The sequence below is a fragment of the Panthera pardus genome, unplaced genomic scaffold, assembly GCF_024362965.1.
Source record: "Panthera pardus isolate Hobbes unplaced genomic scaffold, ASM2436296v1 HiC_scaffold_27, whole genome shotgun sequence".
Lineage (NCBI taxonomy): Eukaryota > Metazoa > Chordata > Mammalia > Carnivora > Felidae > Panthera > Panthera pardus.
The window spans coordinates 38069088-38083692 of record NW_026526843.1 but is presented as its reverse complement, the minus strand read 5'-3'; the positions used below and the strand labels follow the sequence as shown (position 1 = coordinate 38083692).

Below are 14605 nucleotides of genomic sequence, written 5' to 3'. Positions count from 1 at the left end.
AATTCCATCCTTACAAGCCCTCGGGGACTCTGTCCTACTATTTCTTCCGTCATTCTTTTCAAACATTCCTTTCCAGTGTCCTGTTTGTTAAGTTAGCCTTCCAATAGACAGAGGTCTAACTTGGGAGCAGGCCAAGGGCTTCTCTCCCTTTCTGCCCATCCCAGTTACTCCCATCCCCATCCCACCCTCCACCCTAGGAAATTCCCATGGAAATTCAGGTGCCCTTCTAGATGGCTGAAGGTTGAATCTTCCAAATACCTCCAGAAGTAGTGGGGATAAATTTTAAAAAAGCCAAAGTGCTGTTCTTGAGCTTATGACAATTGTGGGACTGCCAGAGCGGCCTTACCCATCTCAGATTTGGGAGTCTAGGACAAGCCCCTTTTCATACCTTTCACCCTCACAAGTGTCTGAAAGCCACCATTAACGATGCATTTCCCCCTTTTTTCATGGCAACTTGGAAATGGTCAGCTGCTTCAAGATGAAGTTGAACATCCCTTTCCCAGACCCTGGCTGCCAGGAACTCAAGTTGACAATGAACACAAACTTCCTACATTGTATGAGAAGCTCATGGCCGCTGACAATCTGGGTGGAGAATGGAAGGGTTACATGGTCCTAATCAGTGGTAGGGATGACAAACGAGGTTTCTCCATAAAGCAGGGTGTCTAACCCCATGGCCATGTCCATCCACTAGGAAAAGGGCATCCCTGTTACACACCAAGGAGGACTGGAGGAAGAAGGCACAAATCTACGTGGGGTTGAATCGTGGGTGCCAATCTCAGCGTTCTCATCTTGGTTATTATAAAAATAAAAGGAGGAGACGGATATTCCTGGACTCACTGGTGCTACTGTGCTTCATTGCCAGGGGCTCCACAAATCTAGCAGAATCCACAAACTTTTAAATCTAAAGAAGATAATGGTCCACCAATATGTTGTAAGAAAGCCCCTAAACAAAGAAGCTACGAACCCTAGGACTGAAATGTGCAAAATGTGCAAGATTTAACGTCTTGGGACCTCACATGTCCTACAACACAGATGTCACTATACTACTCTGAAGAGACAGCATACTTAGCAGGGGAAGGAAGAGGCCACAGAATATACTAAGCTTTTGGCCAAGGGAATGAAAGAGGCCAAAGAAAAATGCCAGGAACAGATTGCCAAGAGATGGGGGCTATCTTCTTGGAGAGCTCCTTCCCCTGAGATTGGGGTCAGTCGAAATGGAGATTTTCTAAGCGTAACAAATAAGATCAGACCTCAAAACAGATGATTCTTGGGGCACCTGGGTGGCTCAGTTGGTTAGGTGTCTGGCTCTTGATTTCAGCTCAGGTCTTGATCTCATGGTGATTTGTGGGTTCGAGCCCCGCGTCAGGTTCTGTGCTGACAGCACGGAGCCTACGTGGGATTTTCTTTTTCTCCCTCGTATTCTCTCTCTCTGCCCCTCCCCACCTTGTGCTCTCTCTCTCTCTCTCTCTCAAAATAAATAAAAATTTTAAAAAAAGATGATTCTTTGGATCATCACTGAGATGAATAGCAGATTAGACATAAATGAATATCATTAGCCCTTGGCAGCAGGGAAGGAACAGTTTTGGAGGACTGGCATGGCAAGTGATGATGACACGTGGAACAGGAAGGGACAATATAAGATAAATACCAATCCCATAGTTTTGCCAAGGGCTGGTCCTGACCACAGTGCCCCCAGAGAAGCTGTGCGTGAGAAAAGGAGTGAAATTAGCGTGCCTCTTGTCTCCATTCTTTCTCTTCCAGGCCTGCTGGAGCTGCAACCCCTCCCTGCTAGATCACACTGAGATCCTAGAAGAGCCAAAGGGAGGCCCCCTGTTTCCTCAGGGACCTGAGGTATTTTCATGAATGGACATCTTGTGGGTCAGGTATGTGGGAATTCAGCAAATTCACAGTAGAAGCCACCTAGTGGCTCCCTACTGACCACCCTAGTCTTCCCCAGGGTTCTGAGAGCATCTGGCAGTAAGAGGAGGATGTGGCTTGAGACGCCGTGGGAAGTACCGTATAGCCCTCCCCCAAGCACCTTCTGCAACACACATAAACATTTCAAGATATTGCCCTTTTCCGATTTCAACAAAATCCACAACTAGGGATTCTTTCCTTGGGCTTCACCTTTATCTTGTCCTGAGTGATCTATTATAAAATCTTTTTTTAATGTCTACTTATTTTGAGAGAGACACAGAGAGAGTGCAAGAGCAGGGGAGGGACAGAGAGAAGAGAGAGAGAGAATCCCAAGCAGGCTCTGCACTGTCAGCATGGAGCCTGATGTGGGGCTCGAACCCACGAACTGGGAAATAATGACCTGAGCCGAAGTCAGACGCTTACTGGACTGAGCCACTCAGGTGCCCCTACCTTATGTATATTTTACCACAATTTTTAAAAAATGTAACTGAGGTATCTCCCTGTCTGCTCTGAGTGTATTCTCTTCAGAGGAGGAGGCCCAGGTCACAGTTTTTACCAAGACCCTGCCCTCCATCAAAACATAGCTGATTGAGGGACTGGTGGGGTCACCTAGGACCTAAGTGTGCAAACTTCAGTGTCTCGGTATGCCATGTATCCTGCAACATGAATATGGGTGTACTATTCTGAAGAAACAGTGTACTAAGACAAATAAGGAAGAGGCTAAAGAAAGAATATGCCAAACATTTGGCCAAGAGAAAGAGGTCATAGACAAACACCAGGGACAGATTGCCAAAAGACAGAGGCTGCCTTCTCTGAGAGCTTGGTATGCCTCATGTACTATGCTCTGAGGTCTAGCACAGAAGGAAGAGTTGCTTTAATCACTGTCTTCCTGCGTAGGCTGTAGGTTGTGGTAAGTAACAATAGGGGTTGAAAAGTGACTTCTCATCCAGCTTCTTCTCCCAAAGCCACTTTGATAGGTGATTCAAGTTCACCTAGGGTTGGCCATTGACCACCATAACCCATTCACCCTGGTGGTCCTCAGTCATGCTCCCTTACCTTCATAGAACATTCTAGATTGCTCTTCCTCCTAGCTCCCTCATGAAGCCTGTGATTCCTTCCCTTCCTTCTCTTCTCTTCTGCCCTCTCTCAGTCCTTGACCTGTTGTCTTCAAGGTCTACATTCCAGTCTTGGTGGAACCCTGAAAATACACAGTATTAATTGTCGCATTTCTTTTTTAAAGAGGGCACTGTGGGCCTATGAGTAAAGGGAATGAATAGGATGGGGAGACAGTTATGCACAGATCCCTAGTCATCCAAGATTCTGAGAATGGGGGAGATCGGCTGAGAAATTTAGGAACCAGTGGCCAAGTCCCTACAATCCTCTTCTTTGAGCAATAAGAGCAGACGGTACATGGTGGAGAATTTTTTCTCCCCTGCCCCACCTTCCACCCACACAACTATCCAAAGGCACTGACTGCCCCAAGGAAGGAAAGGGAAAATATAAACTTAACGCCTTATGCTTCGATAGCTGTTATAGGTCTAGCTTTTTCCCATACATGATCTTACTTGATCCTCAAATCCCCACAGCTGTGGAGACAGGCCCAGGAAGGTTAAGCAGCTCTTTCTGAGAAATGAAGCCATCTAATTGGCAAAGCCAGGGCTGGGCCTCAGTCCTTCTGATTCTGGTCCTGTGCTCTCCACCACACTGTGGGACATTTGCTTTAGCCATCAGGCAAGATAGTTTGGAAAGCTGCCCAGTCCCTTTTCTCTTTGTTGGTACAAATCATGTGCAGATCCTTGCTTTCCAAAAGAGATGGCAAATTGAAAAGGAGAAGATGGTAATTACAAACTAATGAAAGACCCCATTTATATCCCTCTAGAAAAGTCAATCAGTCGACAACACAGAACTATGTGCATAATGGAAGAAAAGTTTCCGTTTATTTTTGCGCTGTCAATGAGCACTTCCAGACATCGGAACTCAAAACATCTCCTAGTCGTGCTCTGTTGGAAGCCTCGAGTTACAATTAAGGAAGCATGGGTCTTTCTTCATTATTGTTATGGAGCAACGATCTGACCTGACCTAAAACAGGATCTGCTTACACAGAAGAAATAGACTTGCCGGGTGGGTTGATAAAAGAAGTCACTCCAATTTATTAGAATCACATTCAGGAGAAGGCTAACATTTTCCCAACTTGTACAGTCAGCTCAGGCTATTCAGGTTGTCCTTTCTGCCAAGCCCTGGTTGTCCTTTCTTCTGTCTTTTGCCGACCACAATATGATCCCTTCCATGCTGTTGACACCCCCATTGGCCGGTAGAGATTCGAGTGCCCAGGCTTCTGGGAAACTTTACTCTCTGGGACACAGTCTCAACCCTGAATGTATTTGGAAAAAGTGACCAGACAGTAGAGCAAATTGCTCTCCCGGGGCCAGGTCACTTTTCTCACTGGGAGAGTTCTGTCACTCCTCTTGCTACGTGTTCTTCACAGGTACTGTAATCATCATTTAAAAAAATAATATTTTTAAAAACAGAAATATTTTTGCAGTGGGATTTGTTTGCCCACAGCTGGCAATTAATGTTAATTATGGGCATCGTCCCAGTGGCTCCCAGCTTCCTTTATATATACATCTTGGCAAGATGTTTAATGTCTATGAAAAATGGTACCGATTTGTCAACACCTAACCAGTGATTACACTTCATTGTCAGAACAACCTTGTGTCCCCATTTATGCAAGAAAAATGATGGTCATGGTTGTACTTGAAATACATGACTGGGGATTGTTCCTCTCACATGCCCCTAGCATAGCTGGGTATCTGTGCCCTCCCTGTACATCCCACCCTGGCCGCCATGATGGCTCTCACAGCATCCCCTCTCTTCCTGTCATTGTCTTGGACTTCTGCCTAACCCCTGGCCCCCACTTGCACAGCCTTAACGCTGAAACAAAACTAGAGATCAGCCAATGGGGCAAGGCCAATCTATCTTCAAGGAGTGGATCCTGGAAATGAAAGTAAGTTCATTTAACTTATTAATAGCTCCAGTAAAATACCAGATGGGCTACAAGGTCAAAACCAATGCCTTGAATGAGGTTTATGTACTATCAACTCATTTAAGTGCCCCATAATATGCTTGCCTTGCTGTCACAGCTTCCTTAAGCTGTGTTTAAACAAGTTGGCTTGATGCTAAAAGGTGATTTTTATCTGTGTTTGATGAAACCCAACAGCCACCATCAGTATAAGCATTTAAGCCCTAAGCAGGCAAGTTCTGATCACTTCTTGAGACAAGGAGAATAAACCAATGAACATGCACCTGTAGCTTTACCCATCATTGGCTAAGATGGCTTAGTTGAAGCATTGTCCCTCTGACTTGAGATGTACAGCATTTGATGGATTTTTCTCTTTTAATAAGCCACATGATTAAGACTTACAAAGGTGGAGGGGCACCTGGGTGGCTCAGTCGGTTAAGTTCCCGACTTCGGCTCAGGTCATGATCTCACGGTCTGTGAGTTCAAGCCCTGCGTTGGGCTCTGTGCTGACAGCTCGGAGCCTGGAGCCTGCTTCGGATTCTGTCTCCCTCTCTCTCTGCCCCTCCCCTGTTCATGCTCTGTCTCTGTCTCAAAAATAAATAAACAATTTTTTTTTAAAGACTTACAAAGGTGGCTTCTAAAACTTACCTTTGATAATAGTTAATAGGGATGGGTATGAAAAGACTTTTTTAAGTGTATCCTGAAAAACTACTTAAGTGGGAAACCCTTACTTAGCACCGTGGTATTTCAAAGTGGTTCAGAATTAAAGGGAAAAAAAAAAAAAGAGAAGAAAGCAGTTACAACTTTTGAAACAGCTGAAAAAAAATAAAACCCATTTAACCATATCAACCTTTTCTTCACCCACAATCACATCTGTGGTATTGGAATTGAATATATAGATCTAAATATTGCAACAATCCAACCCTCAAATCTAAACATCGTTTTCAAAAGCAAAAAGATTCCTTTTCTGTATAGTACTGGGTCTCAAGGCTGGGATTGTTGAGAGAAGAGTCTTAGGCTATTGCTTAAACAACCTTTATTACCTGCCTCTGATAATCCCCAGGTTACAGGGGAGGGAAACGTCTGAGCCTCCTGTTCCATACATGAAACACACAGCTGCAATGGCAACTGAATCGATACAGGGGAGGCATTTGGAGGTATGGAGGTGACACACCCAGGGACGGTTACCCACACCAGAAGATGGCCACGCTGCTAAAAATCAGGCCAGTTACTTTTGGGATGACAGCGGGATGCAAGAAAGGCATACAGTTAGGGTCATAGATCTTCCCCTCCCCTTGCAGCTTCCCTCCCCCTTCAGTCCCCATGAAGTCCATTCTAGCCCACAGACTGGTCCTAGTGTCCTGCTAGCTCCCTGCTGCAAGAGGGAGGGAGGGGAAAGATGTCTGGGGTCTCTTCATTTTTCTTTGTCTCGGTCCCTAAGGCAACAGGAAGCTGGAACTGCCGCCGCCCGCCTGGCAGCGAGGGCAAGCCCGCTGGCTCCGTGGAGTGAGCAGCCCCTGGCAGCCGCTGGAGAAGCTTAGACGGCCCAGAGTTCTGATAGACTTCATTGCTTCGCTTCAATGCCAAGTGCTGGACGTGTTGGATTCAGTTCCCAGGGGGCTGGAGCATGGTGTCAGGGCTGTCTGAAGACAAGAGAGCAGAGGCAGTTTAGTGCAGTTGGGTGTGCGGGGTAGGGGTGTAGGCATGGGGTGGCCGGGTGGGAGGGTTAAGAGGGAAAAAGCGGTCTGGGGGGTGGGTAGGGTGGTGCTCCTTCCAGGGCCTGTCAGACGAGGTCTGCGGGCCTCTCCCCGTCTGGGCCTCAGGTGAGGCGGCACCTGGAAGGGGAGGAAAGGAGAAGGCGGGCGCCGCGCCCGGGGACGCGGGAGACCAGGAGGGCGCGCGCGAGAGAGCAAACGGGGCCGCGGTTCTAGACCCCCTCGGCGCCCTGGGCCGGGGCGGGCGGCGCCCCGGGGGCAAGCTGGCGGCGGCCCTGGGCCGGAGAGCCGGCCGCAGTCTCGGCGTCGGCGTCGGCCCACTCGTGCGCCGCGGAGGCCTGGGCCGGCTCGTCCTTGGCCTCGACGAGCTTGCGGGAGCGGGTGTAGGCCAGGATGAGGCCCCCGGCCAGGCAGGCGTAGAAGATCATGATGAGCAGGATGTAGAGATAGGCGTCGTCGCCCTTGGCGCTGGTCGCCTCGCGGCCCACGAACGGGTCGGGCCCGACCCCCATACCCATGCTCGGGCCGGGGCCGGCGCCCAGGCCGCTGGCGTTGCCCCGGTGGTGCAGCTCGAGCAGCAGGCGGCTGAGGAGGGTGCGCAGCCGCTGGCTCTCGCTGCAGTTCATGGCTGTCGGGGAGTGACACGGCGGCTCCAGGACGCTGCTGACCTTTCCCCCCTGGGCGAGGGGAAGCGAGCGGGAGGCGGCGGCGGCACCCGGGCTCCCGGGCGGGCAGTGGCTGGGGGCGCGGGCCGCGCGGGCCTCCTTATCCCCTCACCCCCGCCCTCCTCCCCTTCCCCACCACGCCCCCTCCGGCCCGAGGCCGCCTCTTCCCAGGCTCCGGCTGTCTCGGCGCTCTGGGGAAAGGGGACAGCTGGTGGAGGGAGGAGAAGGGGACAAGGGAGGGGGCGAGGCCCGGAGAGGCGCGGAGGGGCGGGGGCGCGGAATGCGCGAGGCCCCAGGCGGCAGAGGCTGGCGGGGCGGCTTGCTGGGGCCAAGCCTGGACCCTGGGCTGCGGAAGAGAATTCCTTCCAAGTTCTGGCCACCTGCCTTGCAGGCCCGGCTTTGGCCCAGAGACAGCATCTGGCCCCCCAAGGCAAGCCATGCCCCAGGGTTCCGTCAGCTCTGCCGCAACGGGGGCAGGCCAGACGGCTCCCGCGCATCTGATGGCGTCTGCTCCCATAGACCAGGACCTTGGCCTATCTTTCCAGCCCTAATTCCGTCCCCCGCGCCCGGAGGAGAGAGCGTGTTATTCTGAAGATGCTCAGGATGGATTTGGTGACTGAAGCAGAGGACGACCCCTTGGCCTTCCAGAAAGGTTTCTGACAATATAGGAGCCTCCTTGGAAGTACCCCTGCTCTGACCTCCTATCACGTGTTTAGAGAGGCCTATACATCTTAGCATGTGACTATACTATCCATGATATGACCCTGTTTCCCTCTGGCAAGCCCTCTTCCCAGAAATGAAACCAAGCTCTTCCATTAAAAGGAACACAGACCGTAAGAAGGCCCATTGACTAAACTCTCTAGACGTCTCAGGATCTGAAAAGTGCAAGTTCTAGAAAATATGTGCACCTGCCGCCTGTACATCCAGTTAGGTCAGCACCCAGCCCTGTGCCTCCCCAGGGCTTGGTAACAGGTCTAGGCCCTGCGGGCTTGTGGGGCAGCCATATTTTCCCCAGAGGGTATTTTCTTTTAGGGGAAAACAAGGCACTAAGACAAATGATGAGACCACAGTATGTTAAACTACAAAAGGTCTGGGCTTCACAAAAGAAGCATGCTCAAAGGATTAGTTTGTAGGCAGTGAGTAGAAAAACACAGGAGGTAGTGCTGATCAGATCTGGTTGTCCAGTGAGAATAGAATGAATGAAAAAAAGGATATGCCCTTATGCACACCTTGAAAATCAAGCTGCCCACTCAAGACTTTTCGGTCCAGGGACCATTCAGTCTGCAGGAGCCACGGGTTTAAAAAGGAAGGTTTAAAAGAGAGAAAGAGAGAGAGAGAGAGAGAGAGAAAGAGAGAGTGAGAGTTTTCATGTGCCTCTGCCCCAGCCATCCTTCAGGGATTGCAGTCTTCTGTGTGTTGGGGTGAGGTTGGCACCCCAGGGCACTATATCCAGGGTCTCAAACAGAGCCGTTCTTACCAGCTTCTGCAGGACTCAGAAACATTCCATGTGGCCCTGACCACTGACTCCCTCCTAACCACCTTTCCTCAGTGTCCTCACCTCAGAGTGGCTGAGGGAACAATTGTTAAAGGGATTTGGCATGACTAATGCCAGAGGACATACCTAGCAAATTCTCAAAACAGTATCAACCTAGGGACAGGACTGATAAGCTAACAGACTCCTCTTATCTGTTACATAATGCCCAGAAATCTCTAGGGTTGGGGGGTGGGGTGAGGGGAGGTAAGGAAGAAGCCCCTTCACTGTAGCATAAAAATAATCGTTAAATTTGTATTGTACTTTCAACAACCTTATGAGCTAATAGGATTATTCCCATTTTCAGAAAAGGAAACAAGTTCAGTTAAGAAGCAGGACTGGAATGAGCAAGTTTGACCTTGTTCTTCTCAGTCCTAACACATTACTCTTGTCACATGGATGCTATCCATGAGCTGCTTCCATTTCTCCACCTCTCCCCTGGAATCTTCTAAAATCCAGGACATTTTGCCAAACCACTCTCTGTAAGTTCACCAATGACCTCCTGACCAAATTCAAGGATCTCTGCTCAGTTTAAGTCTTTGACCTCGAGGATGAATTTGATACCATCCACCACCCACTCTTTCCTGTAAGTGTCCTACCCTTGGCTCTCATGGCATTGCATTCTCAAGTTTCGCTTCTTATCTCTCTGACCCATCATTCTCAGTCTCCTTTGCTGGCTCCTCTTCTTTCCTCCTCTCATTAACTATTGGAATCCCTGAAGACTCAGGCCTCAGCTTTTCTCTCTTAACATCCATTTCCTTGGAAAGTGTCTCCTGACATGGTTTCGCCGACCACCTGCCATATAGTTAGCCAAATTTGAATCTCTGGCTCTGATCCTTTCTCAGATCCATCAGCCCCTTCCTTTCTGGTTTTATTGCCACAAGCTTAATCCAAGCTCTCATTACCTCAAGTCAAATATGCAAACGGCAGAGTCTCCTGACAGATCTCCCTGCCTATAACCCAATCCACCCCACTCTGGCTGGAATACAGGTCTTCCTCGACTTACAATGGAGTTATGTCCCCATACACCCATGACAAGTTGAAAATATCTTAAATCAAAAATGCGTTTAATACCCAACCTACATCACAGCTTAGCCTATAGCCTACCTTCGAAGTGCTCAGAACTCTTACATTAGCCTACTGTTGGGCAAAATCATCTAACACAAAGCCTATTTGATAATAAAGTGTTGGATGTCTCATGTAACTTACTGAATACTGTACTGAAATCAGAATGGCTGTTACACAGAGCATATTGGTTATTTACCCCAATGATGCAACTCACTGCCACTACCCAGCGTCATGAGAGCGAATTGTATACCACATACAGCTAGCCCAGGAAAAGATCCAAATTCAAAACTGGAAGTACAGTTTCTAAGAATGTGGGTCAGTTTTGCACTATTGTAACGTCAAAGAATTTTAAGTCAATCCATCCTAAGTCGGAGACCGTGTGTAATTCTTCAATACCACTTCCATCAATTCAGCCCTATGTTCAGAAACTCAGTGATGTTCCCCATTGCTTCTTTCATGAAGTCCAATCTTTGGTAGGCCTGAGGTCCTCACCACCAACGGGCGCCATTTGGTCCCTCTTGAATCTGAAAAACCGCATTTTCCCTGAGTTCCTCTCCAATGCTCTGTGCCTTTCACCTTCCTCAAAATCCACTGACTGAAGGAAGCCTTGTCTGATACCCCTGTTGGCGCTCTCAGAGTCTTTACCATGCAGCCCTCCTCGTGGTACCTTAACTCGGACTCCAGCATTCAATACAGAAAATCTAGAAAATAGAAAAACGCCCAGAAAAAAATTACCAATAGCATGCACATGTGTGTGCACACATCATTGTTTGGTAACCTATCTGTTCACTTAACATCTTGTGGGGTGCCTGGGTGGCTCAGTTGGTTAAGCATCTGACTTCAGCTCAGGTCATGATCTCAAGGTTGGTGAGTTCGAGCCCCACGTCGGGCTCCGTACTGACAGCTGAGGACCTGGAACCTGCTTTGGATTCTCTCTCTCTCTCTCTCTCTCTCTCTCTCAAAAATAAATAAGCATTTAAGGAAAACATCTTGTGAATTTTTCCTATATCAATTACTATTTTTATAACACCATGGTACTATCCGCAAAGTATTTAAGACCATAGATCTGCCATTATATATGTAAATTAGCTCCTATTGTTAGATCTCTGGTTATCTCCAGGCTTTTGCTATTCAAAATAATGTTTCAATGGATACATACAAAGCTAATTCTAATTCCGTTAAATGAAATAATTGCTAGAGGGAAGGCACATCACTAACTTACAGAAGACTGGCAATGGGGAATGGGAGATGTGTAGAAGGGGGTGGAGACAGGAATGGAGACTACTCATAAAATTTAAAAAGGCCCAACCCTCAGAAAAAAACAACAGGTGTGTGTGGGGGGATCTGGCTTTCTTTTCACTCAAGGGGCTGCTGTGCATCCCTTCAGATCCCAGTTCCAGGCCAGCCCTGAATGGCTGAGATACCAACCCCATTTCCCCACCACACTTAATGAAATTGTAAATCCATCAGATGAAGATTAGATCTCATTCCTCCCCACCCTTCCACCCCCCCTTTCTAAACCTACCCCATACCTGTCAAATAATCATCTGTTTATCTATCGTCCAGAACCCACTTATTTCCTGGATGGCAATCGAGTGTGTCGACAGAGGGAAGTAATTTTGCCAAAGGACGGGCACAGATGGTAAGCCCTGTTAGAGTCCAGAAGGCCGGCAAACCCATAACGGGCCCTGAGGAAGGGGAAGAAAGAAGGCTTCATGAAGCCTGAAGTACAGACTGAGAAAGAATCATTCATTCATTCATGCGTTCAAGAAATATTTATCACATGTATTTATCACATGTTCCACTGGGCAAGGTATTGTGCTGAGCCTGAGACACACAGATGAACGAGTCACATTGGTGGACTATCTGTGGCTTCATAACACAGCCGCTTTGTGAACTGCAAAAAAGCAGGGGGCACAAGATCTGGAGTGAAATGAGCAGTGGGCTTGAAGTCTCACCAGAATTCTGGCTTGGAGAGAATTCTGACTCTGGACCCAAACTTTAATCACTAGAGCCCAAAGCCTTGTTTGAGAAAGGAAAAGCCCAGGGGCTCCTGGGTGGCTCAGTCAGTTAAGTGTCCAATTTCAGCTCAGGTCATGATCTCAACGGTTCATGGGTTCGAGCCCCACATCAGGCTCTCTGCTGCAGAGCCTGCTTCAGATCCTCTGTCTCCCTCTCTCTCTCCCCCTCGCTCCGAACTCATGTACGCACACACACTCTCTCTCTCATAAATAAATAAAAAATTTTTTAAAAAAGGAAGATCTCAGGTGGTCTGAGCTCACCTTTTTGGCAAACTGCCCTATGTGCTCCTGGTGGCACCATCTTGAGGGTGTGGCTTGCCAGCCACCACAGCAGATCCATTCTCAAAAGACAGAGGAGAATAAATGAGAGACTGACTGGGTCCAACTGGGGCTTCTCAGTTGTTCCATAGGAATATGCATGGTATTTGGGTGGGGGGTGGGGTGGAGATGGGTTTGATAAAGATCACAATATGTGTGGGTTGGAATGGGCCTCAGGGGCTTCAAGTGCCTTCTTTAGAGACTATTGGGGGTCTTGGTGGGCTTGTGCTGAGGTCACCCTATATCCAAGCCACAAACTGGAGCATCAGATATGGTTCCCTGACCTCATCTATTGAAGACTTAGCATGTGCTGGGCAGATTACATACATTATATTAATTAACCTTGCAGCAACCCTATGAGGTGGGTAGGAGTGATGTTAAAAATATTTAACAGCAGGGCACCTGGGTGGCTCAGTCGGTTAAGTGTCCAACTTCAGCTCAGGTCATGATCTCATCGTTCATGGGTTCTAGCCCCGCATGGGGCTCTGTGCTGACAGCTCAGAGCCTGGACCCTGCTTCAGAATCTGTGTCTCCTCTCTCTGCCCCTGCCCCGCTCGCACTCTTTCTCTCTCTCAAAAATAAACAAACATTAAAATTTTTTAAAAAATATTTAACATCATTATGTCTTGGGAACTGACCATTCAGAGTAGACTAACAATCAGAATAGATGCTGGCCAGGGGCGCCTGGCTGGCTCAGTCAGAAAAGCACAAAACTTTTTTTTTTTTTTAAATCTCTAGTTCACATACAGTGTAGTCTTGACTTCAGGAATAGAAACCAGTGATTCATCTCTTACAACACCCAGTGCTCATCCCAAAAATGCCCTCCTTAATGCCCAGTCACCCGTTTAACCCACCCCCATCAACCCTCAGTTTGTTCTCTGTATTTAAGAGTCTTTTATGGTTTGCCTCCGTCTCTGTTTTTATCTTATTTTTCCTTCTTTTCCCCTATATTCATCTGTTGTGTTTCTCAAATTCTACATGAGTGAACTCATATGATATCTGACTTTCTCTGACTGACTTTTTTCCCTTAGCATAATACCCTCCAGTTCCATCCACGTTGTTGCACATGGCAAGATTTCATCCTTTTTCATCACCGAGTAATATTCCATTGTGTATATATACACCACATCTTCTTTATCCATTCATCAGTCAGTGGACATTTGTGCTCTTTCCATAATTTGGCTATTGTTCATAGCACTGCTATAAACATTGGGGTGCATGTGCCCCTTCCAATCAGCATTTTTTAATCCTTTGGATAAATTTCTAGTAGTGCAATTGCTTGATTGTAGGGTAGTTCTATTTTTAATTTTTTGAGGAACCCCCATGCTGTTTTCCAGAGTGGCTGCACCAGTTTGCATTCCCACTAACAGGAGCATGAAACTCTTGGTCTCAGGGTTGTGAGTTGGATCCCCATATTGTATATGTAGAGATTACTTAAATAAAAACTTAAAAAAAAAAAGAATAGATGCGAGCTATAAATAACCATTATAGCCTTACAGAGCCACAACATCATGGAGCAAAGGAGGAAGAGAGGGGCATAGACTAAACAGCTGCCTGTTTCCATGAAGGTGAAACCAGAATCTCATCCCTTTGTGCCCTGCGTCATTCTGAACTTCCCTCCTCCCCATGGGAGCTTCCATCAGTTCCCTCTGCTCATCGAAGGTACATGAAAAGCTCCCTTGCCTGCCAACCCCCCTAAAGCAAAGATATCTATTGCGGCTACCCCCTTTCTCCCAGCAATTTTCCAAGGATGTTACTTGTTGCCTTAAAATTCTTGAATGGGCCCCACTGGATTGCCAAATTATCACCTCAGTGTGGCCTTCGAGAGACTCTCTGTGGGTTCTGGCTTGGAAATGCCTTCCAATCATATTTGCAGCAATAACTACCCACATGTCTTCAATGCCAGGCACTTTTCCTTTTTTAGTTACTATTTTTTAATTGAGCTATAATTGACATATAACCTTATGTAAGTTCAAGGTATATAGTGTGTTGATTCGATATATTTATATATTGCAATATGATTGCCACTGTCATGTTACCTAACACGTCAATCACGTTCCATACTTATCACTTCTTTTTTTGTGGTAAGAATAATTAAGACGCTTTTTCTACTAGATGAAATTTCACTCGCCTTAGCATCTCCACAGTGTAGGATGACAGTGACATGTGTGTTTGTCAGATGGTCCCTACAGACCCTTCGAGGGCAAGTGCTGTGTTCTTCCTCTTTGTAGCCTTGGCCTAGTCTGGCACGGTGCCTGGTGTATCACAGGTGCTCAGGAAATATTTACCTAGGTTTGTGGTCTGCCTTCCTCCAATGAAGCCTTTTTACATTTGTAAAAAAAAAAAAAAAA

General features: G+C 47.4%; 1 protein-coding gene and 1 pseudogene across 1 annotated transcript; one reads left to right on the top strand and one right to left on the bottom strand.

Annotated features, from left to right (window-relative positions):
- The first annotated feature begins 478 nt into the window (after window positions 1–478).
- Window positions 479–6446, top strand: LOC128773771 (40S ribosomal protein S6-like; annotated as a pseudogene).
- On the bottom strand, window positions 5956–7416 carry KCNE5 (potassium voltage-gated channel subfamily E regulatory subunit 5). The gene has a single exon (XM_019426833.2). The coding sequence runs from the start codon at window positions 7275–7277 to the stop codon at window positions 6864–6866; it is 414 nt and encodes a 137-aa protein (XP_019282378.2). The 5' UTR covers window positions 7278–7416; the 3' UTR covers window positions 5956–6863.
- Between the last annotated feature and the right edge of the window lie 7189 nt (window positions 7417–14605).